The sequence below is a fragment of the Mustela erminea genome, chromosome 16 (assembly GCF_009829155.1).
Source record: "Mustela erminea isolate mMusErm1 chromosome 16, mMusErm1.Pri, whole genome shotgun sequence".
In the NCBI taxonomy this organism is placed as follows: Eukaryota; Metazoa; Chordata; class Mammalia; order Carnivora; family Mustelidae; genus Mustela; species Mustela erminea.
The window spans coordinates 68,984,183-69,010,411 of NC_045629.1; the positions used below are offsets into that span (position 1 = coordinate 68,984,183).

The 26,229-nt window shown below is 43.8% G+C and overlaps 1 protein-coding gene across 1 annotated transcript in view; it reads left to right on the forward strand.

Moving 5' to 3' along the window:
- The first annotated feature begins 8,239 nt into the window (after positions 1-8,239).
- Positions 8,240-26,229, forward strand: part of FER1L6 (fer-1 like family member 6) — a 119,665-nt gene continuing 101,675 nt past the window's right edge. The window contains exons 1-5 of the mRNA XM_032316696.1: positions 8,240-8,672; positions 18,000-18,082; positions 22,048-22,168; positions 23,459-23,513; positions 23,610-23,741. Of these exons, the coding sequence (XP_032172587.1) occupies positions 18,007-18,082; positions 22,048-22,168; positions 23,459-23,513; positions 23,610-23,741 (384 nt within the window). The 5' untranslated portion in view covers positions 8,240-8,672; positions 18,000-18,006. The remainder of the gene's footprint in view (positions 8,673-17,999; positions 18,083-22,047; positions 22,169-23,458; positions 23,514-23,609; positions 23,742-26,229) is intronic.

The following is a 26,229-nucleotide window of genomic DNA, read 5'->3' on the forward strand; positions in this document are numbered from 1 at the left end:
AAGTGCAGTTTCATAAACACCCTGGTCAGCTCCTTGAGTGTATCCATGGTAGTGGAAGACAAGAAGCATATGGTAATTAGAACCACAAGTAATTTTAACTCTTGCTTCATGAACAATATGAGAGTAGCAAACCAATTACAAAATTATCTGTTTGCTTTGCATCAGTTTTAACTTCACCTGTCCTCTCGTCTGTAGAGATGAGGATGTCCAGCAGAAGAGGCCAAAGGAAAATGGAGAAGATGATGAGGTTAAACACCCCCCCCCCCAAACTGGCTGATGTGGGATGAAAAAAAAAAGCCAAATGTGAAAATAATCCACCAAAGCAGAGACATGTAGGGTCAGGGATTTCCAGATGGCTCACATTTCACTTGGCAAGTGTCTCTCATACAACCATGCAATTCCAGATGAGTATGTGAAAATAAATAAATATATTTATGTATTAGGATGGGGAAAAAAATAACCACTTTGTCCGAGGTGGCCATTGGCCATACCACCAGGAACCCGATATCACAATACAATAAATGCCATTAGGGATGTCCCTACTGAGCCATCTACATCCTTTAAAATTGCTCCGTATTCACCCAGTTGTTTTAAGGACAGAACCCCAGAAGAGGGCCCATGCTCTTTCTGGGGCAAGTTCAATGAGAAGGCCACATCCTGGGGCAGATATGAGGAACAGCTGATTTCCATCCCACAGTGCATTGCCCTACTTTCTCACCATAGATATACCAGGTCCTTTGATATTATTTACTGAGTTAATTAAGATGTTGCCCTCTGAGTTTTGGAAAATGTACTGATATTTTTAGATAAAAGATGATTGCAGGCTGACCTTTCAAATAAACAGAAGTGAGTTTTCTAAGGCAAAATAAGAGTCCTGTGACATCTCCTCCACTTGCACCCAACCACCAGCATTTTCTGGTTTCCTACTTGCTAAGAGAAGAGGGTGATTATTAATAAAACAGATAGGTAGTAGTCAAGCTTCAAAAAGTCAACTTCCAGGGAATATTCAGGAGTTGAGTCAGTTAATTCACACACCACTCTTCTCTACCTTGCCCATTGCAGACACAGGTAATCTACAACAGCTTCAAAACCTTCTGAACTCTTTGTTATTAAAGCAGCTCAATTTCTTAAAAAAAAAAATAAAAACAAAACAACAACAACAAAAAACCTTCTGAACTTCTTCTCCAGGGAGCCACTGAAAACTGAGGAGAACTTTATTTATTTTATTTATTTATTTATTTATTTATTTATTATTTATTTATTGTAACCCAGATCAGAGATCAGCTCCAATGCACTCTTACCCTTTCTTAGACCTGCTCATTGTTGGTTAAAATGATGACCCTGGTATAAGATTTTTAACTGTCGAGGGACATTTGATAATGTTCACTCTATCCTAATGGACTGAACCAAGAAATATTCTAATCCCAATAACAATTCTTTTTAAAAATATTGTTCCATTCAAAAAGGAGGCCACATGCCAAGGTAGATGCAGCACCAAATTGACAGGCAGGGGTCCCGGGTTCCGCTCCAAGTCTGATCCAAGTTTGATCTGTGTGATTGCGCGCTGATCTGGCTCTCAGCTTTCCTGCAGAGGGAAGGCATTGGACTGAATTGCTAAGCTTTATCCAGTGTGCATTCTGCATTTTAAAACTTTTTCAGTGCGTGCTGTATATTATTAATGAGATACTTACACTGAATGGGATGCCAAGGGCAAGAAAAGCGAACTGTAACTTGTCTGTCTCCAGGAGCTTTCTGGGTGCCTGGGAAGACATTGAGTGGTGGTGATGGTAGTTACTTTTGGATGCGCCTTCAGCCTATCAGAATATTACAACCACGTGGAATCAAAATCATCCGCTTTTTACTGTGCCACTGTAGTTGCATGAGGATGTCCAGTTTCTCCTGGATCTTTCACAAGATGATACTTTCCAGAAAGAAACTAGTCCTATAGCCAGTTTTGGTGGTGATTTCCCTATGTGCTTCAGTGTTAGTTGATTTGGGTTCCTTGATATTGCACAGAACTAAATAGCGTACAGGTTTCCCCTAGTAAGAGAAGCTTGTTCTACGGTACATTGAATATGGGAGAATGAACCAAGGAAGCATAGACTTGAAGAGCAAAGGTGTCAGAGGCACATCGTGGCTCCACCACATGTAGGGTGGTTGATTCTGGGCAAATCACTTCTCTGTATCTGTTTCCTTGTCTGTAAAATAGGGATATAGTAGCTACCTTGCAGAGTTATTTTGAGGATGAAATGGGATAAGAATATAAAAGTCTTTCAGTTCTTAGCATGTCATTAATGCTCAAATTAATAATTGCCATTATAACTGTAATTATCATTATCATTATTGTTACATGTGGAATGAATTCGAGCAGGCAGCCTTGTGGAAGAGCAGAAACCTCAGTATAGCCCCCCTCCTAGGGATGGGAGGATCGCTCAGGAACTGGGATACTGTTCTGGGTTCACATCTGCTCAGGAGGTGTGATTATCCTGAAATCCCCCTGGGCACCAGACTTCCTCTGACTCTTTCTTGCTTGATTATATGTAGACTCAGCCCCTCTGTCTCTGTGTCAGCTGCTGCTACCACCACCAATTAATTTCTTTCTAGTCCCTCTCTAAATTGTGACTTCTGTTGACTCATAGTTTTTGAAGCCCTGTTGTTGTTCCCTTTTTGGGACCACAGCGGCCTGTTTACCCTGTGTGAGTTTGGGGTTCTGCCCCTGCTACCAACATCTCAACTCTGTCTGACTTGAATTTAAATCCTTTCAACCATCATTTTTATGACAGGTCACCTCCCATGCTGCTGAGTGACTAAGAACTGAGGTCACATGGTTTCAGAATGGCCTGAACTCTGAGAGGGGGCTGGTGAGGGTCACAGACAATCTCAGACTTGTCTTTCCAATCCTGTGAGCACAAAGATGAGAAGAGACCACCAAAGCTTACAGTGCTCTTGACACCCAAGTTGGGAAAAAGATAGGAAGCGGTATTATATATGTTAATATATATGTTAATAATGTTATAATTATTAATATATATAATATTATAATTACATATATATATTAGCTTTAGTAATGCTTTTCATTTTCCCTTCTAGAATATTACAACTTTAGGGACACCTGGGAGGCTCAGTTGCTAAGCGGCTACCTTCGGCTCAGGTCACGGTCTCAGGGTCCTGGGATTGAGCCCCTCATTGGGCTCCTTGCTCGGCTGGAAGCCTGCTTCTCCCTCTCCCACTCCCCCTGCTTGGAATTTAATTCTTTCAGGTTCTTTGGTGTCTGCTTGTGGCCTAATATAATTAACTGGTCAGGAATACAAGACTAATATATCTGGCCTTTCAACAAATATTTAGTAAAAATAAATGTGCCTCACTTTTTCTATAGTAGAAAAATTTTTTCTACTATCAGAGTTATTTAAGGGTCTTGTTGAAAAGTTCTAGAGAAGTATGGGAAAGAAGAAAAGAACCAAGAGATGACAGAGGACAGAAGCAAACAAAATTCCAAGAGATATTAAGGAATGTCACTTGTAATGTCTATGATCTTGTGCCAGTAGCTTGCCTTCTCTGGGCCTCTGTTTCTTCATCTAAAAAGAAATTGGGGTGATGGTCCTACTTACATCCAAGATTAGAAAGGCTAAATGATACATTTGTAAGGTGCCTGCTATGGTATTTGCCTACTACCTAGCTGGTGACCAAAAAGCAATTGGTTCCCACCATTGCATCTTACCAAGAATGTCTCATACCTCTCAAGGAGGGAGGAGAAGGAAAACTGGTGAAGTTTAAGAAGACTGAATCCCATGTAGACTTACTTGTTTGTCTCTTGACCCGGAAATGACCTGAGTTTATTCTCTCAGGTGACTCTCACCTAACTGTTTACACAAGGAACACCTCCTTGGTACATAGAAATCCATTTTCCCACCAGGCTCCAAATACACTGAGCTTGGGCTTTGCCAGGAATTTTGCAGAAAAGCTGTAGAACAATTTGCATCACAGATGGTTCCCTTTTCATTCAAGTATTGGATCGCAAAGACTTGCTGAGGTCCGATCACTGACTTTGGACATTGAGTGGAACCATTTTAATGTGAATTCACTGAGAACTGTCTGCAGGAAAAACAGGTCCAAATTTAAAGCCTGTAGACAATTTAGGATCCATTGCTTATGTTTGAAAGCTTTCAGTTTGCCCTTCTCTCGAAGATGAACCTATTTTAAATAATTAAAATCAAACCATTTCCTAAGAATAGGAATAAAGTTTTAATGTAAAGTATAATTAATTTCCTAGTCTTCCAGGGAAGCCTACATTGTTTGAGGGTTGCCTGTCTTGTTTGCTTTTCCTGTCTTTTTTTTTTTTTTTACAATATTATTATACATATATTTGAGAATAGCAAAAGAAGAGTATCAAACCATCGTTTTGAGCATCTTTAACAATGCCAAGGAAAGAATAGGCGTTTATTTGTTGGAGAGTGGGGCTTAATATCATTTCCCAAATTGTGGTCTGTGGAAAACCAATGTTCCAGTCTCCAATTCGGGAGAACTGAATAAAAGTTCTTGTTGTCCACTCAGTTTGGGAGCCACTAGAGTCTGTGTTCTGTACTTTGAGGGGTCAACTACACATTAGCATCTTGTTGGATCTACAAAGTCTGGTGACACTGGGTTTACCTCCTCACTTTCCAAATGTATTTTAAAATGCAATCTCTTTATTGGTGGAAGGTCCTTTTGTGTATGACAAGGTCTGGATTCTGGTTCTGTTAGGGTGAGTCCTCCAGAAAGCAGATTCCAAGATGGCATTGGTCTGCTCAAGATTTATTTGGAGAAAAATCCGGGAAAGATCAAGAGGTAAGAGCAGGAGGAAGCAAGGAGAGTCTTCAGACCATGATGCAGGAGTGACATCTATGACAGAGAGCAGAAAGGAAGGGGAACTGGGTTGGGAGAGTCTTCTAAGAAAGCCTCCTCCAAGTGGATAAGGATTCTGGTGGCCCAAGTCATCCACTGAAGGAGTTCTAAGTCTTGCAGGAAGGACCTGAAATAGTTTTCTGGCTGTGAGTAGTCTTTAGCTAGGGAGAAGTTCATGGGCAGTGTGGCCTCAGTGAGGCACAGGGTTGGGTTGGGAGGTGTGACAGCTGCGGCTGTCACTTAACGATGCTTTCTGTAGCTGGAGATCTGAGTGGCACATTTCATGAGAGCCACAACTTCTAGCTGTGCCCCTTGTTAGCCAAGCAATGTTGAAACAGTCAGTCAAAGCTTCTGGCACCCAAGAAGTTAATCTGCTAAACAAGAGGAGGGCAGATCTGACCCTTCTGCCTCATAGAGCTGCTGTGATGCATAGCCACATAGGAAAGCTGTTTGTATTCTATGAGCATTCCAGAAATAGAGAAGGTTTTTGTTATAGGGTAACTGTAGGCTTTTCAAGTGTATTAGCTGCTAGACTGCTGTTGTCTTGCTATCACCGCTCTGAATTTCCCACAAGCCTACTACCGTGCTGGGCATCTAATACGTACTGAGTAAATGTTTGTTGAATCATGATAACGAGTGTTGTGGGTTCTCCAAGGAAACAGTCCATGACACTGGCTGTACGTGGGATAATGATTGCAGACACTGCGCTGTATTTCCTCTGGCAGGAGACCACATAGCAGAAGGCAGAGCATGTGGGAGGGTGGGGGATGATTCCTGTTGATTTGATCTGTGCTTGTATCTGGATCCAGTGTAGCAGCTTTGTGGTAAGGGGACTCTTTTTCCCAGAGTGGGGACGGCTGGAGAAGTGTTGCTCAGTCCCCGTGCTTGGCAACGTAGTCTCTCTTTTGCATTTCTAAAATAATTCTGAGGTTAATTGAATTGTAAAGACAATTCCCAAACTTCATTCTAGATAATTGTATAGCATCATTCCCCTGAAGTTCATTTTCCAGAGTTGTTTACCAGTTACGCTTGTCACTGCTTTGAGTTTTTGCCAGCTCAGCCTTTGGGGAAATACTGGGCAGGGCTAAAAGTGTTTGGAGGTAAGCACAGGAAAGAGGGTACGTGTGGTAGCAAAGGTGATTTCTTGCTGGGTAATTTCTTAGCTCATCTATTTGAATTTTCTCTTCCGAGGGGTGGTGGTTTTGTTTATTCCTTCTTTGTACATTTCTTTTCACCAGCTCAGTATTTTATTCAATAAATGTTTGAGGAATGAACCAATGAATGAATTACACGTGTGGTCTGTGTGCTGGGTGCTGGGGAGACACTGATGAGTTAGCTAGACTGAGTTCCTACCCTAATGGAATTTTTGTTTAATGACGGTGGTGAACGCTAATGCAAAAGAATCACATTAAAGTAGAATTACAAGCTAGGATCAGTAATGAAAAGAAAAAGCACTGAGGATCTGGGGATCTGCTGAACCTGGGAAAAAGCCTCTGACAAAGTGATGGCGTGACCCTGGAGGAGTGGATATCGTGAACTCAGCAGAGGTGTGTGAAGCCATGTGGATTCAGGCATGGAAAGGAGCAGGTGCAGAGACCTGAAGGGAGGGGCATGATCCCATCAAGTCACTAAAAGAAGGTGGTGTGGCCGGGGAGGTGGGTAGACGCACGTAGCAGGAGATGTAGCAGAGAAACAAGGCTGTGCATGGGGTCTTCATTGGATTCTTCCCTGCAATGAGCAGGTAACCAACATTTGCTGTAGTGTCTACTGTACAGCCAGATGTCGTCTGCGGTCAGAATGGGTACTGGTGTCTGAGTCTGACGCAGCAGCCTCGTGGGGAGGGTATCACTCTGCAAACAAGGAGGAAGAAGTTTAAATTTCAGGAGGAGGGATGAGAACTTGAGCAGGAGAATGCTTTGGGCTCAGGGCTGCTCAGCTCAGATAAGAGTTGCCACAGGATCTCTGTGAAGAGATCAGATGAGGGGAGGAGGTTTGGTTCCTTTGAAAGGATTAGGGCTCTGGAGACTGGGTTCCAGCTCTGACGGGGCCACCTTAGGCGATGTCAGCTGTGTGGTCATGAGTTTCCCCACCTGTGGCAGGTGAGTCTGGGACTCACTGACAACTGATGACCTTGGCTTCTGAGGGGGATCAAATCTCCCATGATCCAGAATGGAAGGAGTGATGCATGGGAGACCTGCTCTCAATCTGTGAATCCTGAGCCGAGGCTCATTTCTCTGGGGACAACGTGCATTCAGCTGTAGATTTTGAATGAGGTTGCTTCGGGAAACTCCTATTTAACTTGCGCAGTCCTTACCTACAAAACCTGCCTCCCAGGCCCCTGCCCCGCACTGGGGACTGCCTGCCTTCCTCGCTTGGTATCTGAACTGTGGGGGCTCTTATGCCACCGGTGGGCCCACAGGCACTAACTTGCCGGCCTTCCCCGTGAGGTACTCAGTGAAGTGAATGAAGCCAACATTCCTTTCCTGTGACGCGATACATGCTAGAGGAAGTGACCAAGAGCAGGTGCTGTTTTCCTGGGGCTACCATAACAAATGGCCATAAATGTGAAGGCTGAAAGCTACAGAAATCTACCCTCTCACAGTTACTGAAGTCAGAGGTCTAAAATCAAGAAGCTCACAGGACTGTGCTCCCTCTGAATGCTGTGGGTGGGGCGGGGGGGGGCATCCTTCCTAGCTTCTCTGGCTTCTGGGGGCTCCTGGTGCTCCTTGGCCCATGTCCACATTGGTCCAATCTCTGCCTCTGTTTCCACCTAGTCTTGTCCATGTCTTCCCCCTTTCTGCTCCTTGTGAGGACACTTACTGGACTTAGGGACCACTTAGATAATCCAAAATGATCTCTTGAGGTCTTTAACTTAATGTACATCTGCAAAGATTCTTTTTTGCATATAAGGGCATATTCACATTCTCTGCAACATGGGAATATCTTTTGGGGAGGCAACATTCAAACCACTATAGACAGAGTTTCTGAGGCATTTGGCACCAAAATTTCTTCTTTTTTTGTTTTATTTATTTTCCTCCCTTATAAACTTGACCTCTTCGAAATAACATCAGGACTCAAGTCCTAGTGAAATGCCACAGAGATAGCAGCCAGAGGGCCTGAGAGCAGAGGCTCTGAGATCAGGTGGCTTCAGTTCAAATCCCAGCATCTACCAACCACTCCATGGCTCAGTTTTGCCATCCACACATTGGGCACAATAACCTCTGAGGGCAGTTGTGCGTCTTAAATAGGTTAATATTTGTAAAGTCATCTAGAATTAGCCTTAAGTAAAGCAGTGAGCAGGGGACAGTGTGAAGGATTAAAAGGCCAGGCTGGATGGCCGGATAGTGGCTGGAAAACACCCAGGGCTTTGGCACTGTCTGGAGCCAGGGTTCTTCTGAACCCTGATCCACCCGGGGTGACCTGACTTGGAATGGAAAATGTCAATGGCCGCTCCTCTCAGGACCTGCTCTGAGCGGCTGTGTTTGCTGATCAGAGTCTTGGGATCTGGCAGCCAAGCCCTGAGGAGGACGTGAAGTTCAAACAGAGATAGGGAGCAACCGGTGGACACACATGGAAAGGCATTTCCTGGGAGGCACCTGCCCCTTGCGATGGAGCAGACTTCTGCCTCCTGATATTCACTCCCCTGGGCTGCTGCATTCTAGAAAGAAGCTCCCCTCTTTCCCAGACTAGTGTTGGACACTGTGCCTTGTTCTCCTCTGACCTGTCTTGGGTCCAAGAAGTTAGTGAACGCGAGTGCGTCTGGGCACTGGTGGGAACCCCTGCTAGTCAAGGTGAGACTCTGGTTCTAATTGCTGAGCTTCTTTGCACCGCCTGCTTGAGTTGGGCTGCTGGAAGCCCACAGCACTGCTGCTGCTGCTGCTAGGTTTCCTCTGCTTGTTCTTGGAGGGTGGCAAACAGAGCACAGAGCCCAGGCTTCGGTGAGGGACTGCTATGTGGTTGTAGGCAAGTTACCAAACCTCTCTGAGCTGTGATGTTCAGCATCTGGGAAATAAGGATTCACAATATTTGGCTCCTCTTAGGTTCTTGAAAAACTGTGGCTCTGACTGCTGTTTGGGAGGTAGCCTACAGTGGAGGTCTGCCAGGCCCGAGTTTGGGTGCAGCTTATGGCTGTGGGATCTAAGGCAGGTTACTCAACCTTTTAGATTTCCATTTCTACATCCTGAAGGGAGATTGAACCTTTCTGTCAGATGGTTGTTGGAATGACTAAATTTAAAAAGATGTACGCAGAACCTTAACCTGATTCCTGGCTTATCCTACGTGCCTAAGGGACAGTGGCTATTATGACTGTTCCAGAACACTTAGAATGATGGTAATCAAGGGGATGAATATACTGAATACATTATACATTGTACAGTGGATAACCAAATTTTGGCTCAATCCCGGTGTAGTCTGGAAAGAGAAGTATTCAGTCTTGGAATGGCCTTAACTCCTTTCTGTTCAATGTGATACATTTTTGAAGACAGTCAAAGAACTTCTAGTGAAATCCTGTGGTGCTTTCTATGTGTATGCTCTATGTGTCCCTCTGTCCACCCGTGTGTCCAAAAGTCATTGAGCCCTGCTCTGTACCAGGCGTTGTGCCAGACACTGAAGGCACAGACATAAACTACGTATGGTTACTGGCTTCAAAAGCTCAGCATGTAATAAAAGGGAATGATTTTTTTCAAGTAACTATTATGATCTGTGGGATAAAGGCTAAAATAAAGATAAGAACAAAGTGATAGGAATCCAGAGGACTGAGTGGCTTGTTCCTCCTTGAAAAACTGGAGAACCCAGAGATATTATTATTATTATTATTATTATTTTTGTATATATTTTTTTATTTATTTATGTTTTTTTTTTATTTCCAGCATAACAGTATTCATTATTTTTGCAGAGATAATATTATTTATTATAATAAATAACAATCTCCAAATAAAGTTGGGGAAGTTTGGCATCTTTTCAGTATTGCATTTTCCAGTCCGTGAGCATGGAAAATCCTTTACTTTATCTTTTCTTTTTTTTTGTAACTTCTAGTGTACAGGTCAATTTTTGAATTTTTAATTTAAAAAATTTTTACTTTAATTTTATTGTTATTTTTAAAATTAATTAATTAATTAATTAATTAATTATTTACTTTTAGGGGACTAGGGAGAGGAGAAGAGGGAGAGGGAGTGAGTATCTTAATCGGGTTCCACACAAACCTTGGAGCTCAATATTGCAGTTACATCTCACAAGACCTGAGATCAAATCAAGAGTTAGATGCTTTACCCACTGAGTCACCCAGGGAAACCAATCATTGGTAGACTTATAAAAATATATATATATGTTGGAAATGCTGTTGTACTAAATCCCTTTTATGTGTATGGCTGCAGATTACAATGACCTAGCCACATTGGTGAGTATCATAAAGTGACCAATGGTATATTACGAGCAATGGACTTTAGAATTCTGATGGTTACTAGTCATTTTCTATTTATAATTCTACTGAATCTAACAAACTCTAAGCAGCAATGTTGATGTTGTCCAGATAAATAAGGATGGTTATTATTAGGATAGGAACCACTGGTGGCATGAAGAACAGAGAATAATCCCTTTCTGAAGGTCATCCGAATATAACAGAACCACCACAGTGCTAATAACATGTCCGTCTACTGTAGGTGGAAATGGAAACTCACAAAACCATAGCTATGATAAGTATTGGCTTCAACCCAGTAATGCTCCACTTTTAAGAGTGCTAAATTAATTTGTTTTGATATGATTCAGTGTTTTGTATTTTATGTTCATATGTTTTATGTTGTGTGTGTGTGTGTGTGTGATTTTTATGGCTATATATGTTCATTTTTCAAAGGATAACTAAGCTATATTTCCTTATTAATTGATCAATAGTAGGATTGGTCATTGATCTGTTATTTTTTTTAACATACAATATTAGTTTCTGGTATACAATATAGTGATTCATCAATTCCACGGAACTTAGAATGATTCCTAAGTTTTAAATTTTTTTGTCCTATTACCATATTTTTTATTTACAGTTTTTAGTTTCTAATTCTTTGTTTTTGGTTCAGAGAGGTATTCTTGATTTTTGTATATTGGTCTTGTTTCTAGATACCTTGCTACACTCACTTGATGATTCAAATAGTCAAACTTTATTGAGCTGGTAAGGGCTTCTAGTGCAGTGTTAAATAGAGTGGGTGTTCATGAACATCCTTGTCTCTCTCTCTCTTTTTTTTTTTAATCTTAGGGAGAAGTCTTTCAATATTTACTATTGATAGGACATGAACTGTAGGGGGTTTTGTAAATATTCTTTATCATATTAAGAAAGCTCTCTGCTCTTCTACTTTGCAAAGGTGACTACGGAATGGAGACTAGTTTGCAGGAAGGAGAGAGAAGGAGAGAGAACGGAGAGGCAGGAAGACCAATTAGATGTTTCTCCACAGCAGGAGCACTGTTGATGGATGCAGAGAAAGGATATGCTGGGCTCTCTGTTTCCTCAGTGGTTCTTACTTAATCACGGCTCCCCTCATAAAAGTTTCAAAAGAGAAAAGAGCATCAAAGTTTCCAGGACTCTCTTTCTCCAGGTGTCCCACCTAGTGTTCTTTAAGATATTATCCAGTGTTGGGGCGCCTGGGTGGCTCAGTGGGTTAAGCCGCTGCCTTCGGCTCAGGTCATGATCTCAGCGTCCTGGGATCGAGTCCCGCGTCGGGCTCTCTGCTCAGCAGGGGGCCTGCTTCCTTCTCTCTCTCTCTCTGCCTGCCTCTCAGTGTACTTGTAATTTCTCTCTGTCAAATAAATAAATAAAATCTTTAAAAAAAAAAGATATTATCCAGTGTTTTGAGATAAGGGTGTGGTCAAGTCAATTTAGAAAAATCTGAATGGTGTGTCATCCGCTTGGAGAGTCACAGTGTACATCAGCACTGTTAAAGGCTCTGAGACCCTACAGCAAAAATAGCTACTTAATTTAATATAGCACCCATCCTTCTATCTTCAATGTCCATGACACCAAAAAAGGAGACTTGGAAGGAATTTCCTAGGTCCCTTCTTTACCCATCATGGAACTAATGATTCTCACTTGTGACAGTTAGCGGATCAGCATCTCTGAGGTGATAGCTCCACCCTTCTCTTTCTTTGTTATGTTCAAAACCCATTGAGACATAGACCTGCTCATCAACTAGGATCAAAATATCATGTCTATTGCTGGTAAACTAGGTTGGAGGAAGCTGTATGGATTGGAGTCCGGATTGGTTTTCAAATCTTTTCCTGAGAATCAGATGAAGTGAGTGCGCAGCTGCAGGGAGGAGAAGCCCTGCCTCAGTCAGTGACTTCTCCCACTCGACCTGAGGTGGAATAAAATATCCCGTGACAAGGTAGACCCAAAGAAGAGAAGACCACATGGGAACAGGAGCCTTGGGCCTTAACCCAACCCAAGGGAGGAAAAGCCAAACAATGGATGCCATACTATTATCATTCTGCCAAAAGATAATCAAGGAATATATGGGAAGGTTCTGGAAGGAAGGAAGAGGAAGGTTCTGGAAGTAAAGAAAAGGAGAAAGCCTGGAAAGAGTAGGAGTCTGAAGACTTCTTTATGCTGAGACACAGGGAGGGAGAGTTGCTTGTTCCAAATGTTGGGAAGCTGCCTGTAGTCTATTTTTTGGAAGAGAGGTTAATTTTTTGTCTTTAGGAAAACAGAGATCAGGTCTCCAATTAGTCTGGATATGAAGAGGATAGAATAAGAAAAATGAACATTTTCATAGGGGCCCAGGTAAGAGAAGGTTTGGGGCTGGGAAAAATTTCACAGCCCTAACTCTACTGTCTGCCGGTATTTATTTCTCTTTCTTGCACTCTAGCCAAGCAGTCATGGGCTGATCTTAGCTATAGGGGAGGAGCAGGAGAGGTTGGAGGCCAGTGGCCACAGGTTGAAAAATATGTCAGTTGTGAGCCCTGTCGGCATGCTGCCAGTTGGGCGAGATGCACCTGAGGGGAAAGCTCTCCTTTTCCTGGGGAATCCTATAGAACCAGCCTTCTACCACCTTGTCCTTGAGCATTGGCAAGCCCTTTGAAGGTCTGTCAGGGCTGAGCCAGGCCAGCTTTATACCATGTGGCTCTGAATTATCCCTGAGTCAGTCTTGGGTCAGAGAAACCACAGGAGGAAGGATTCATTAGCATCCTCGGAGATGCATTTCCTAGACTTCAGCTGAGTCTTGCAGGGGCAATGTTGAGGTTCTCAGTGACTGTCTGTGAAGCTGGTAACATAACTCCTTATGATGGCCACTGAGGCTGGAATGGACAAAGTGAGGGTCTAACAGAGAAATGTTTATTTTACTGTCGCAGTGAGGTGGGAGATGGCAAATCAGAGTATGTCGGAGCGAGCTGGTTCCCGTGAGGTTGGGAGTCATTGCTGTCTATTTGGGCCATTGTCTGGGACACTTTGGACCCAAACAGAGGACTGATCCCGCTCTTTCAAACTGGAGGAGTCAGTTCCTCCAAGCTTGGGTTGATTCTGTGCATAGTAGTGAAGGAGGCAATTCTGTGGGCTAATCACCAGGATCGGGCTTGGGTGGAAGAGGAGCTGAGGTAGGATGATCAAGGCCAGCCTACCAAATATATTCAGCAAGTGCTCTGAATTTCCCAAGTTTCACAGTGGCTGAAAATTTGTCTTTGAATTTCCCTTAAAAACCATACACCTTCTCTTTGGGAGGAAAGCTCTCTGGCACTAATTACTTACACACAAGGATTTCCAGCACTGCTGCTGCACATTAGAATGACCTTGGGAATCTGAAAGGCACTGAGCATTGTCCTCACTGCTGACCAGTGACATCAGACCCTCTGGGATGGGGTCTGGCTGCAGTGTGGGAGACCATTTTCGAAAGTGAGGAGTCCAATGTACAACCAAAGCTGGGCACCGTTGCCTAAAGAAATAGAAAATAGAGCAGGTAAGTTATTACAGGAAGATAATGGGGAGAGAGGAAGAAACATTGCCGTCTTGACAAGAGACGGCAGCAGATATTCCTTGGTAGGCAGCTGGGAATTTATCCAAGGCTCTCTGGATAACCTCAGAACAGTGGTAAAGCTTGGTTTTGCTTTATTTTTAAGGTAGTCCTGATTACATAGAAATCCATTCTTTTAATAGGGAGTTTTAACGTTTATAAGAGTTTACCATATAAATAAATCCACAAATCAAAGTGGGTTTTTTTTTTTCCATGCTGGATGTTATGACTGGTTTTGGAGGGTCAGGGGCACAGATGACCTGTATCCTGTGTCCTCTTAGGTGGGAGAAGAGCGGCAAGGGCTGGTCCTGGTCACACCCGCGGACTCAATTAGCTTTGTGTTTGGCTGCTTGGCCTGAGCTGCTTCCACTCCACATTACAGGTAGAAAAGGTGATTCCAGAGGGGGAATTTTGTGAGGCAAGTGGAAAACCACATGGAGACCCTAATTGTGAGCCATTTCCTAACCCTGGTTCCAGGGAGCCATGGACATGAGAAGACATTAATTATTTGTAGAGTTCCTAACAGTGCAGCATGAGCACACAGTGTGGCCATATATGCATCACACCCCACGAAAAAAGCAGAGTTAACTTTATGGCCACTTCCTGCAGAAGTGGAGCCTGAGCTCTGAGAAGTCCCGTAGCTAGCCCCACTGGCATAGTTAGAAATGGTAGGGATGAAACTCTGGCCGTTGAGCTCGTCCTCCTGTGTGTTGGGCTGGCTGCCTTCCTGGCAGTGCCGGCCCTGTGGGGCCACCTGGAGTGATGTCACCTGGAACACAGGTGCTGAAGGGAGCCTAACAAGCGCACTGTAAAACGTTCTCATTGTTTGGATACAGATATCGGAGTCATGGTAGCTTTCACCCTGAGGAGACCAGGTTGGTATGGGGGTTTCTGTGTGTCTTGACTTACCTTGGGGTGGCCCTGGGAGGAAATTCAGTAGATCTGAAGCCAGAGAGCCCCATCCTTCTTTTGTGAAGTGGGGGGTTCCCATGCTGGACTCCTGGGCACCGACAAGGAGAAGGGGGGCTGATGGCTCCTACCCTGGAGAACTTCCTTCCTGATTTCCTGGCTGATCCCAATATACAGGCTGGAAACCCCTGACAGCGTTTCATCTGTAAAAATGGGAAACAGTAGCATCTGCCTCGTGGTATGTTGTGAGAATCCTTGGAGATAATATGTGTCGAATGGTGCTCCTGGCACAAAGTAAGCATTAATCTGTGCTTCAAAGTATTAGACTCACTCAGGAGAATATTGTAACACATTTCCTTGTCTCCAGTGTTGTAATACAGTATTTCGTAGCATGTTTTACACTGTATAAGCTTTGTTCACCACCGTATGAATTGGGTCAGAAAAGCCCACGTGGGAATGAGACATGCTCATCTGGGCTAAGGGTCTGGTTCTAAATTTGAGAGCTAATAGGAGATGCAAGCAGGCCTGTGAGCTGTCTTCTGTCTCCAGGTCGCTCTCTGCTGCCCAGTCTGCCAGAGGCATGATTATTCTGGGCCAGCAAGCCGTGCCTTCTCTCTACTGCAGACAACAAGTGACTGAGGAGGAAAAATCAATTTTCTTCCAGAAGCCTTTCATGCTGGGAGTCATGCTGGGAGTGCCCTTGATGACTGACTCAGGATTTCAGGCAAACAACCTTGTGTGTTTGTGGAACAAATATCAACCCATCCAGGAGAGCCGAACTGGTTGTAAATCCAATGGGCATTTACTGCAAGGCTCTCTGGCTTCCTTGGTAGCTGGGTCTGAGCTGTGCCTAGAGCAGGGCTTCTTGGCACTGGTTCTTCTCCAAAGCAATTATAGATCTCTGGAAGTGGTTCCAGACATTGGTCTCTTTTAAACTTCATGAGGTGTCCCTGATGGTTAGCAGGGCCAAGAGCGCCTGGTTTCAGTGGGGTCGGGAGACCCATCTTTCCCTCTGCCTGTGCCCTCGCCAGTCACCTCAGGCATGACTTAATGCCTCAGTCACTGGCTGCCTGATGGGGGATTCAGAATGCTCAGGCCATCTGTGATGAGGATGTCAGCTTCCTGTAGGAGCTTCGAGTCTCCCTGTGGTAGATACTGTCATTTATTAGTAGTGACTTCCTGTTCGCTGATGGAAGTAACCTTGCCTTTTCAACTAGTCTGCAGAACTCATTGGCCAAGTCCCAGGGGACATCAGATTCTGCCTCCACGAAATGATGATAGCACTGAGCCCTTGGATACTGCACTGGCAAGTCAGGGTTTGGAAGATATGGCTTTGATCCTCTGCTTGGTAACTCTCTATTGAAAACAGGAAAGTTATTGGAAGTTGCCTTTAAGAAATTTCAGAAGAGGGAAATCATCCTTTTGTATGTTCTCCTGAGATTCTTGGGAGACTGAGAGTGATTTGCATCATAGAAGATGGTAAATCAAAGAGGCAAAATGTTACCTCCAAAACGGGCACATTCCAGCACTTTCTACATACCAGGGACTGCCCTCAGTGCGTTGCTTACTTCACGTCTTTTATTCTCATGATTCTATAAAGTTATTGTACGTTATTATTTATTTCCATAAATTTGTACCCATGGGGAAGCTGAGGCTCAGAGAAATACTGCCACTTGCCCAGTCCGTCCATGTCTGGGGGCTTCCAGAGCCCATTCTTTCCATGCTACTTTATCTCAGCATCTTAAAGGACCCCCAAGATCCCATAGGCCAGTCCCCCTCTTCTGATGTTTGTCCTCTACAATATCCTTTTCCAGCCATTGGTGACCTTTGCTTGTATACCTCCAGGAACAGGGAACTCACTCCCACTCAATGCCGTCCATTTCACTGTTCAGACAACACTAAGGTGGAGGGCTCCTTAATTCCTCAGTTGAATTAAGGCAGGACATAAAAGTAATAAGGAAAAAAAATAAGTAAGTGAATAAATAAATAAATGGAGTGAACTTCTGTCACCTAGTAGCTTCCACTCATTGGTCTTAATCCTACCCATTACAATAATAACAGCATAACTAATATTTATTGAGCAACTGGTATGTTAGGCACTGTGCTAAATGCTTTACATTTCTTATCTCACCTTATGCATGAAGAATCTGAAGTGCAGAGAGGTTCAGGCTGCACTTGCTGGGACCAGAACCCAGACAGCCTGATGTGGGGTCCCTCGTCTAAGCGCCTCCCGCGTCCCGAGTCCGTGAGCGCCCTGGACAACTTTGATGGCCCTTCACTTCCCTCTTACTGCTCTGGGACTGCAGGGTATTCCTGGAAGGGTTTGCTGCTCTCTCCTCCCTTCTCCTCTGTTTGGTCCTTGATCTTCCTTTCCCATCCTCCAAGGGCCCGCCAGCCTGTCTGACTCAAGGCCAGGACTTTCTTCTGAACTGCATCCATCCACCGTTCCAGCCAGCATTCAGTCTCTCAACTCCAGAAAAGGATTCTCTCAGGAGGACTGTGCAGAATGCTTCTGCTGTCTGTTAAGACAGAGGAGCAAGCCATTTCCTGGGATAGAAGGAGGCCCCAAGTAGCTTCCACCCACAGCTAATAATGCCAACAATAATAGTAGCTGATATTCTGGGAACACATCATGTGTGTGCTGAGCGCTGTACTGGTGGTGGGACCCCAGTGAGTCCGTGGTCTCTTGACCTTGAAATGTTCTGGGACCTCGGCTCTGGAGATTGTGTTCACTCTGCTCAGGGTAACCTGCTCAGCCATCCAATGGTTAAAGCCTGGGTTCCTGTGGTCCTGATGCTCAGAGCTGTGTGACCTCAGAAATAGCAACTACCCTCTCTGGGCCTTGTCTTCTCATCTATAAGATGGGTAAGAGAGGGTTGCTGTGATGATTAAGTGATGTCATTCACTTGAGTACCTGGTACAGGTAAGTGAGGAGAAACAGCAAAATACCAGCTGGGTCTCTTCATAGTCCCATTTAAGTTCTGAGTGGACCCATGATTTCTGGTGGGGCTTCATGGTTTCTGCAAATGTAGACTTGTCTGAAGACCTTGTTGGGTCACCCTGACACTGGTGTTTTGGTCCCCATCCCCATCCCCAGGGTGGAAGAGGAGGCTGATCAGCTTCCAGGATAACTCAGGGTGTGTGTCTGTGTGTGTGTGTCCTCAGATGTCTGAATGACTCGATGTTACTATTACAGGGTTATTTAGTTTTTCTTCTTCTTTTCAGAAAGGGAATGTTTGGGCTCAAGTTGAAGAAGAAGAAGAAGAAAGCAGAGACGGGGCTAATCCTAGCCAATAAGGCTGCCCAAGGTAAGGCTTTTGGGGGTGGGGGAAATGCACTGCCCTGCAGCCTACAGGTCTCGCGGAGCTGAGCCCTCCAGGCTGAGAATGGAACTCTCCATCCATGGGAGCAAGGCGGGACGTGTGCTGCCTGCTGGGTCTTCAGGCCCTGCTGCTCTCGCAGGAGTGGCATCCATCCCAGGACTGCTGGTCACCTGGTCCCTGGGCCAACTAGGGTGGGGTGGACACCTGCTGGGCCGTGGAAGAGGACCCTAGGGAGAGGCTGCAGCAAGGTTCAAGCTCCTGTTTCTGTCCTGATTTGCTCCCTGGCCCAGGAATCTCAACACATCTGTGATTCTCAGTTTCTCCCTCTGTGAAATGGGCACCATGGGGGCTGCGGGGCTGGCCTCATATGCCTTGAAGAGGATCCAGTGAGAATTTAAAAATAAGAGTGAGGACAGCAACTGCTACAGGAGAGGCTTATTTATTGTCTCATTCGACCCTGCCGTCATCCTACCAACGGGTGTTGCTCTTTACAACAGGTTTACAAAGAAGGTAGTAGAGATGCAGAGAGAGAGAGTCAAATGTGGGAGCTGCTGAGTTTGCAGGGCACAGTGGAAAACGAAAATGCAAAGCCATTGTTAAGAAATTATGAAGTTTCTGGAGGGCAACAGCAGAGGATTGGGCGAAGTGTGATGAGGTCCTTCAGATCACAGGACCCTGTGTGGCTGCACAAACCTCAGAATCTGCCCTGAGACAGGGAACACAGAGCCACGAAGCAGTGAGTGGGATTGGGAGGTCCGTCCGGGCTGTCTGAGATTGTGTCCTCCGAATGGACCATTTGCTTCTTCAAAAGAGCAAACAAATCCCCAAGGTACAGTGTGAAGCGTGCCAGTGGGGCCAGACCCGGCATCAGGAAGACTCACAGGTTTGTTGAGTCAAAAAGGATTAAGCACTTTAGATGGGCAGTTCTGTGGTGGTCTCCTAGAGGCTTCTGCCCAGTGGCCCCTTGACAACAGCCAATGCAAGGCCAGTTTTCTGGACCATTTCCAAACCAAAATGGTGCAGTGGGTCTGCTTTATCTTCACCCCTCTTGCCTTCTGGTGGGGGGGGCTCCTTCACCCTTCACTGCTGCCCCCTGTGGGTGTCCTGTCGCTTCGTGTGCCTCTCCCCCAGCTCACTTCCTGCCCTCACATATAACCTACAGTGGAAATCTATGGAAACTCGTTCAAACCAAAGTGTTGGTAATAACAATGAAGTCATCCTTGGATGGGATGAGAGGTGTTTTAAGTGGGGACAGGGCTTCAAGCTGCTGACCAGGGAATAGGTGGAAAAGGCTTTTAGGTCTTTTCTGGTATCCTTGAAATTAGGACCCTGCAGTAGGTCCCAGGGCACAAGGTTGAATAAGCCAGTCCCTTACTTTCAGGAACTTATGAAAAATAATATTTAGGACACATTTAATAAGTCCCTGCTGCTTTTTAGTTGACATGCATTGTTCATGAGTCTAAAATGTAGGTTCCTTTGCATCTGTTTTACAAGAGGTGCAGAGAGGTTAAGTACTTGCCCAAAGCTGCACAGCTAAGAATTGGAGAAACTGGCTCCCCAGCAGAAGTCATTCTTATACAAGAGCCTGGGTTTTCCTACTCCATGGGTCAACCTCCAGGTAGCGGCCGCTACTGACTACACTGGGGAGGAAAGAACAAGCTGGTGGAGATTTAGGGCAGCCAACCTGAGCCATTTCAGAGAAGCTGGCTCCCCTGGCTCATTCTAATTAGAGTCTTTAGCCCACAAAGCAAACAGGGCAGAGAGGTATCAGGCACCTCCTAGAAAGCAAATAGCATTCATGCTGCTGGCCTGGGGCTTGCTCCGTGGGAGACTGATAAAACAAAGTCCATAGAACTGAGGTTACTCTGGTGTCTCATTTTTTTTGGCCTGGTCTGGGAAGTTAGGGCTTTTCTGGATGAAGCGTTTGAAGATTCTCCAAGTCAGTGCCTCTCATATCCTTGTATTTGAGGCCTAGAGTGGCTCTGTCTTAATTTCATAAAATTCCAATCATCCTAACCTATCCATTAATTAGTTACCCAATGAAATTACCAAGTCCCTCCCATGATCAGGCGTTCTTTCATTTCCTCAACAAATGCTAATGGATGGTCTGCTGCGTGCTGGGTCCTGTGCTAGATTCTGGTATAGAACGGTACACATGAGTAGGGGAGAGGGAAGATAGCCCTGTGTAGGACTCTTCTGTTTGCCTTTCTAAATCAATTCTCCACCCTTTTCCCACTGTTCTGGGTCCCAAGAGGCTGACCTGTATTGATGCAGAAGCCAGGTCCCTTTCCAGTGGGATGCCCCAGCAGGAAGTCTGAGGAAGGGGGGAGTGTGAGCTTGGATCCAGTGGCTGGATGTGTCCCTAAACTGAACAGTTGTAGGGAAGCTGACTCGGTCTGACTTCCTCTCCTTCTAGCTTCTGGTAACTGCTCTCTTGCTTTATTTTTGGGGTCTCCAAGCACAAACAGCTTGGCTGCCTTGAGCCCCAGATAGCTGCACAACTTTTTGTGATTTTCCTGTACCCACACCTTTGTAAAAAAGTCTTCAAATCATCCTGTTCTGAGGGAGGGGGATGGGCAAGCCTCTTTTATCTACTGAGACCTGAGGAGGTAACTGCATTACAGGTTGAGAAGTAGGCTATAAAGAAAATAGACAGTAGAAATATAACACCTCTGTGAGGTAGGTAATGTTGGCCTTGCCTGGCTTTATAGATGAGGAAAACAGGGCTGAGAAGTTAAGTGACTTGCCCCAAATCATGATGTTAGGAAGTGGCAGAGCTGGGATTTCTACCAAACCTTTAGACTCAGGGTTTTGAACTACACCACGCAGTCTCTTTGGCTTTTGCCAAAAATTTGGCTAAGAAGTGGTTCTTAATCTTTGCTACACATGAGAATCACCTGGGGAGTTTTTTTTTTTTTTTTTAAATGGACATCCAGGCGACATCCCAGATCAACTAAATCAGAAGCCCTCTGTGGGGCAAGAGGCGGTCTGAAGAATATGTTCACTATCCATTCATTTAAATTTTCTAGACACTCATGGATTCATTTCCTGTGGCTGCTGTAACAAATGACCACACACGGGGTGGCTTAAAATAACCCACACTAATTTTCTCATAGTAATGGAGGCGGGAAATTCACAGTCACTATCTTGGGGCCGAAATAAAAATATTGGCAGGGCCCCACCCCCTCGGGAGTATCTGATTCCTGCCTCTTCCATCTTCCGGCGGCTGTGGTGGGGTCTGGCCCATCTCTGCCTTGTGATCACATTGCATTCTTCTGTTCTCTGCCTCCTTCTTTTGATACATATGATTGCAACTAGGACCCACCTGTATGATAAGGGATAATCTCCATTGCAAAATCCTTAACTTAATCAAAGACCCCTTTTCCAAGTAACATTTACAGGTTCCGGGGACTAGGACTTGAGGTCTTTGGAGTCTACAATTCAACCAATGACACCTTTCTACTCAAAATAGGCCCTCAGATAGCAGGAGCAGGCTTACCTGGGTCATTGTTATTAGAAATACAGAGTCTTGGGCTCCACCCCAGACTCACCGAATCAGAATCTACATTTCAAAGCTTCTCAGGTGATTCTTATGCACATTAAATTTTACTGAGGAGGTTCAGAGGGAATACATGACTTGTCTGAAGGTCCACTGTGGCAAGATCGTGACTTGAAATCACATCTTTCAATTCAAATCTCAATTTCTTTCCATAATGCCATGCATATAAATCTACTCTTTTTTTGGAAACAGAAGATGAATATATAATTTTTTTTTTTTTAGAAAAATTAAGCTATGTGCCTTTCTTTTATGTTAAGTTTCATGCTGCAGCGACTGTCTTATAGTTGCCTTGTCCACCTCATGGTGATTGGCATAGTGCGGGCACAGTTGAGGCTCAGACCACCACTGTGTATCCTAATAGACAGTTTTCTTCCTTTGTTTGCTTCTCTAGATGGCCAGAGTGAAGCTGAGGCACCACAGGAGGGGCCTTCTCAGCAGGAAGGACCAGGAGGAGATTCGATTAATGATCAGGAATCTGTCATTCCTATTCCTGCAGCTCCTCCAAAGAGAAGGTACAGTGTTGGTGCAGGCAGTCAGCACACATTTGCTGAACACCTCCCGTGTGCAGGTACCTCTACAGGTTCTGGGAAAAAGAGAATGATACCTGATCACTGTCTGCAAGGAGCCAAAGGTCTAAGACAGGAAGACAGAGGTCTGTATCTACTTCTAATCCTCTATGGCAGTGCTGGCCTCTTGATACCAGTCCGCTCTCAGCAGGCCAGGGGCCCAGCTGTATCAACTTCTGGCCTTCAATCCCCTGAGTTAAGGCCTACTGTGCCTCATAATTCAGGAATGTCAGCAACAACAGGAGACAGACTCAGAAGCTGTCCCTCACCTGTTCTTTAATACATCAAGGTGTCAGATCTCTTAGCTTTGTTTTCGTCCCCAATGTTTATGCTACCCAACAAAAAGTCAGAACAAACTGGTCTTCTGCATGTGATTTGCCGTTATCAGTTAATAATAATCCCAAACTCAGAGGCTTAATACAAAAATTTAATATTGTTTATGAATCTATGAGTTAGTTGGTTGGTCTTACTGGTTCTAGAGAGTTAGGCATCCATCACTCATGTGTATGTGGCCATTTGGTAACACTGTTGATTTTGGTTGAAGCGTTGGCTAGTGGTAGGCTGATCTGGGATTGCTTCACTTGGACCACTGAGCTCTCCTCCATATGGCATTAGATCCTCTAGCAGGCTAGTCCAAGTTTATTCCAATAGTGGTGATGGCAGAGTTCCAAGAGAGGGAAGATGGAGTGGAAGTACACAAAGTCTTTTGAGCCTAGGCTTGGAATTAGCAAAAGTCATTTCTGCTGCATTCTGTTGGCCAGTGCAAGTCACAAGTCCAGCCCATGTAAGAATGAGAGACTACAAGGTACAAGGCAAAAGAGCATGGATCCAAGTAGTCGAATACTTGGGGCTATCAATGTCTTCAGTTTACCATGTTTGTTTATGTCGATTTCTTACTCATGGTAATTCCTCATACACTCCCTTCTATTTCTGCTCAGAATTCTTACTATCAGTAGAACAAATTAGTCATATCATTCACGTGTGGCAATTACTTCATGTGGTAAAGACTATTATTATTTGTTCCAATTTTAGGATGGAGAAACTGAGTCATAGAGAAATTAAGTCACTTGCTCATTTACATTTATCTCTTCCAGAGACAGAGAAAGAATATGTGATACAGCATAGGTATCACATGTGTCGACTTAGATGTACCTGGGAAAATATTATCATGGCTTATGGATCTTAAAGTGTGTTCTTACTTAATGAAACAAATATGTTAAAACTTTCTTTTAATAGATCAAAACTGTTGACTAAGATCCATGATGGGGAGGTCAGGTCCCAAAACTATCAAGTAAGTGAATAACTCCTCCTGCCCAGCCTGCCCCAGTTCTTCTTCTGTGAATGAACAGCAAGGTCTAGAGTGCATACATGTTGTTTTGTGTTGTAGATTGCCATCACCATCACTGAGGCCCGCCAGCTGGTGGGTGAGAACATTGATCCAGTTGTGATCATTGAAGTGGGGGAAGAGAAGAAACAAAGCACAGTGAAGGAAGGAACCAACAGTCCATTTTACAATGAAGTAAGTCATAGAGGTGACCAGCATCTTCTCCACCACGCTCCCTCTGTTGTCATCTGTAGGAATGGTAGCGAAATAGAAAAGCTGTGTCCCTCCTCACTGCTTCCCATCACTCATCTAAGCCCTGGCAAGCTCTCTGAGCCTCCTTACAAACAACCCTCTAGAGTCTCACCAAAAAGATGATGAAAAGGTGTGGGGAGGAATTCCTGCTGATATTAAATTCATTGCCCTATTTTCAATATACCCTTTTTCTTATTTCTCATATGCTCACCATCCATTATAAGCTGTGGTTTTACATTAAATAAATGTATTGAGTGCAGTTATAAAGAAGATAAACATCTTTTCATGAAAGAGACACTAGAAATTTATTTATTAATTTTGAAATAGGCACGTTGCAGTGGAAAGTAAAGCAGATGTATTTTTCTAAGGAGTGCAAAAATTGTGACGATCAAAGAGAGGAAAATATCAAAGAGAGACAGAAGTCTCTAAATTTTATACACACTAAATTCCTTTTTAAATAAAAAATTACATAGTAAAAAATGGTAAAAGATACAAAGAGAATAAAATGATATATGATGAAAAACATATGTCCCTCTGATCTTTGATCCCTAAGCTGGCATCCCTCCCAACTCATTCTCACCAAACATTTGTGTATCCTTCCAGAGACATCCTAGACATATACAATGTGCAAACAAATACTGTAACCAAATGGTAGCATTCTATCCACACTGTTTTGGACCTTGATCTTTTCATAAAACAATGTATCTTAGAAATTAGTCTATATCAATACATATAGTTCAAACTCATTTTCCCCTCATTGGTTTAGTTTCCCATTGCATTGATACACCATAATTTACTAAACCAGTCCATTCTCTTGTTGATGGATATTAATTTTTTTCAGGTTTGGGCTACTACTTACAATAATATTAATATGGCATAACTGGGACAAAGAATATGTGTATTGAAAATTTTGATATCACTGAATTGCCCTTCAAAGAAGTAACAACTTACACTCCAACTAATAGTGTACAAGAATGCTTGTTTCCCTATAGGCACTTAGACATTGTGAATTATCAAAAAATGCAGCAAACTCTTAATTATTTCCCTAATGGGAATAATAATTGAAAAGGGAGTCCATAAGAAATGAAATCAACAGAAAATAACCAAATCCCATTTGAGCTGTTAACTCCCTGCTTCATTATCCATCACTCTTGTCTTTGAGGCTCTTACCGTGAGATTTTTTCCTTCCCATCCTACCCATAACATCCTTCCCATCATCTCCATAACAACTTTTAGCATGGGTGTGACGTGAAAAAATATGTATGAAAATGTTTTAAAACTGCAAAGCTCTACAGGTTTGTTAAATGATATAATTAGTATTTTCTTTGTGCATACAAGTCTTGGATCTAAATGACACAAAACCGGGCCTGTGTATCATCAGTCGACACTCAAGTAAAAACACAGAAGTTGAACTGAAAACTTTTATTATAGCTTTTGACTCTAATTTTCAAGCCCACGGCCCACCAGATGTTGAAGGAACCCATTAATAGGGACTGGGGAATATTTTCCAGCCAGAAAAATGTGTGTGGCTCAAAGGTCTAGCGAACCTGTGTGAGGTAATTGAGTTTGAAATGTGAAACGCAGCAGAAAGCAATAAACCCTGGAACTAATTTATTGGTCCAAGGAACTCACAGCATTTCATCTATCAGGACAAGGTATTTCATGTGTTTTCCATATAAAAGAAATTCTGAACAACACAGCTCTTTAAAAGTTTGAACATATATATGAAAAACTTCCTGAAATGTCATGGTATTTTCTGATTTTCTTAAACAGAAGACATTGAATGTAACGTGGCCTGTCCTTAATCTCCAGGGACTGCCAGTTTGAAGATTTTTTTATTATGATGTATGATGGCATCTTTCGATTTCTACATTTTGGTTTTTCTGCATTGCCCTTTAAAAGCAGGCTGTGAGCAGTTAGTTCTCCCTTTTCTGTTGCTGTCCTGTTTGTCTCTAAGGTCCTTTCATTATTCCTCCGCCTGGAAGCTCAAAACAAACATTCTACAAAGCAACTTCCTGGTCCTGCCTTCCCCACCCCTACCAGTCCCCAGAAGACACAACCCACAGCAAAACACCACTCCATCGTTCTATATCTTAGGAGAATATAGCCTCACATTTGGGAGTTACTCGGTAAAGTTCAAATGGTGAAACATCTAGTACTTGAAGCCCTCATGTGATGACTTCTGGAGAAGTAGAGCCGTGCTCTCAGGCTCAGAAGTAACCAGCTGTCTGAATCCAGGCATGTCTTCTAAATCCTTTAGTCTTCAGTCTCTTATCTGTAGACTATAGAGACTGGCCTAGAGAGTTTCTTCAACTCTAATTTCAATCACTTTCTTAAAATTAGAAGCCCTCCTTGTCCATAATTTCTTCTCATTCTCTTTCTGGTTTTTCTTGAGAATGGCCACAAAGATGTTTGAAACTGAAACGTGCTG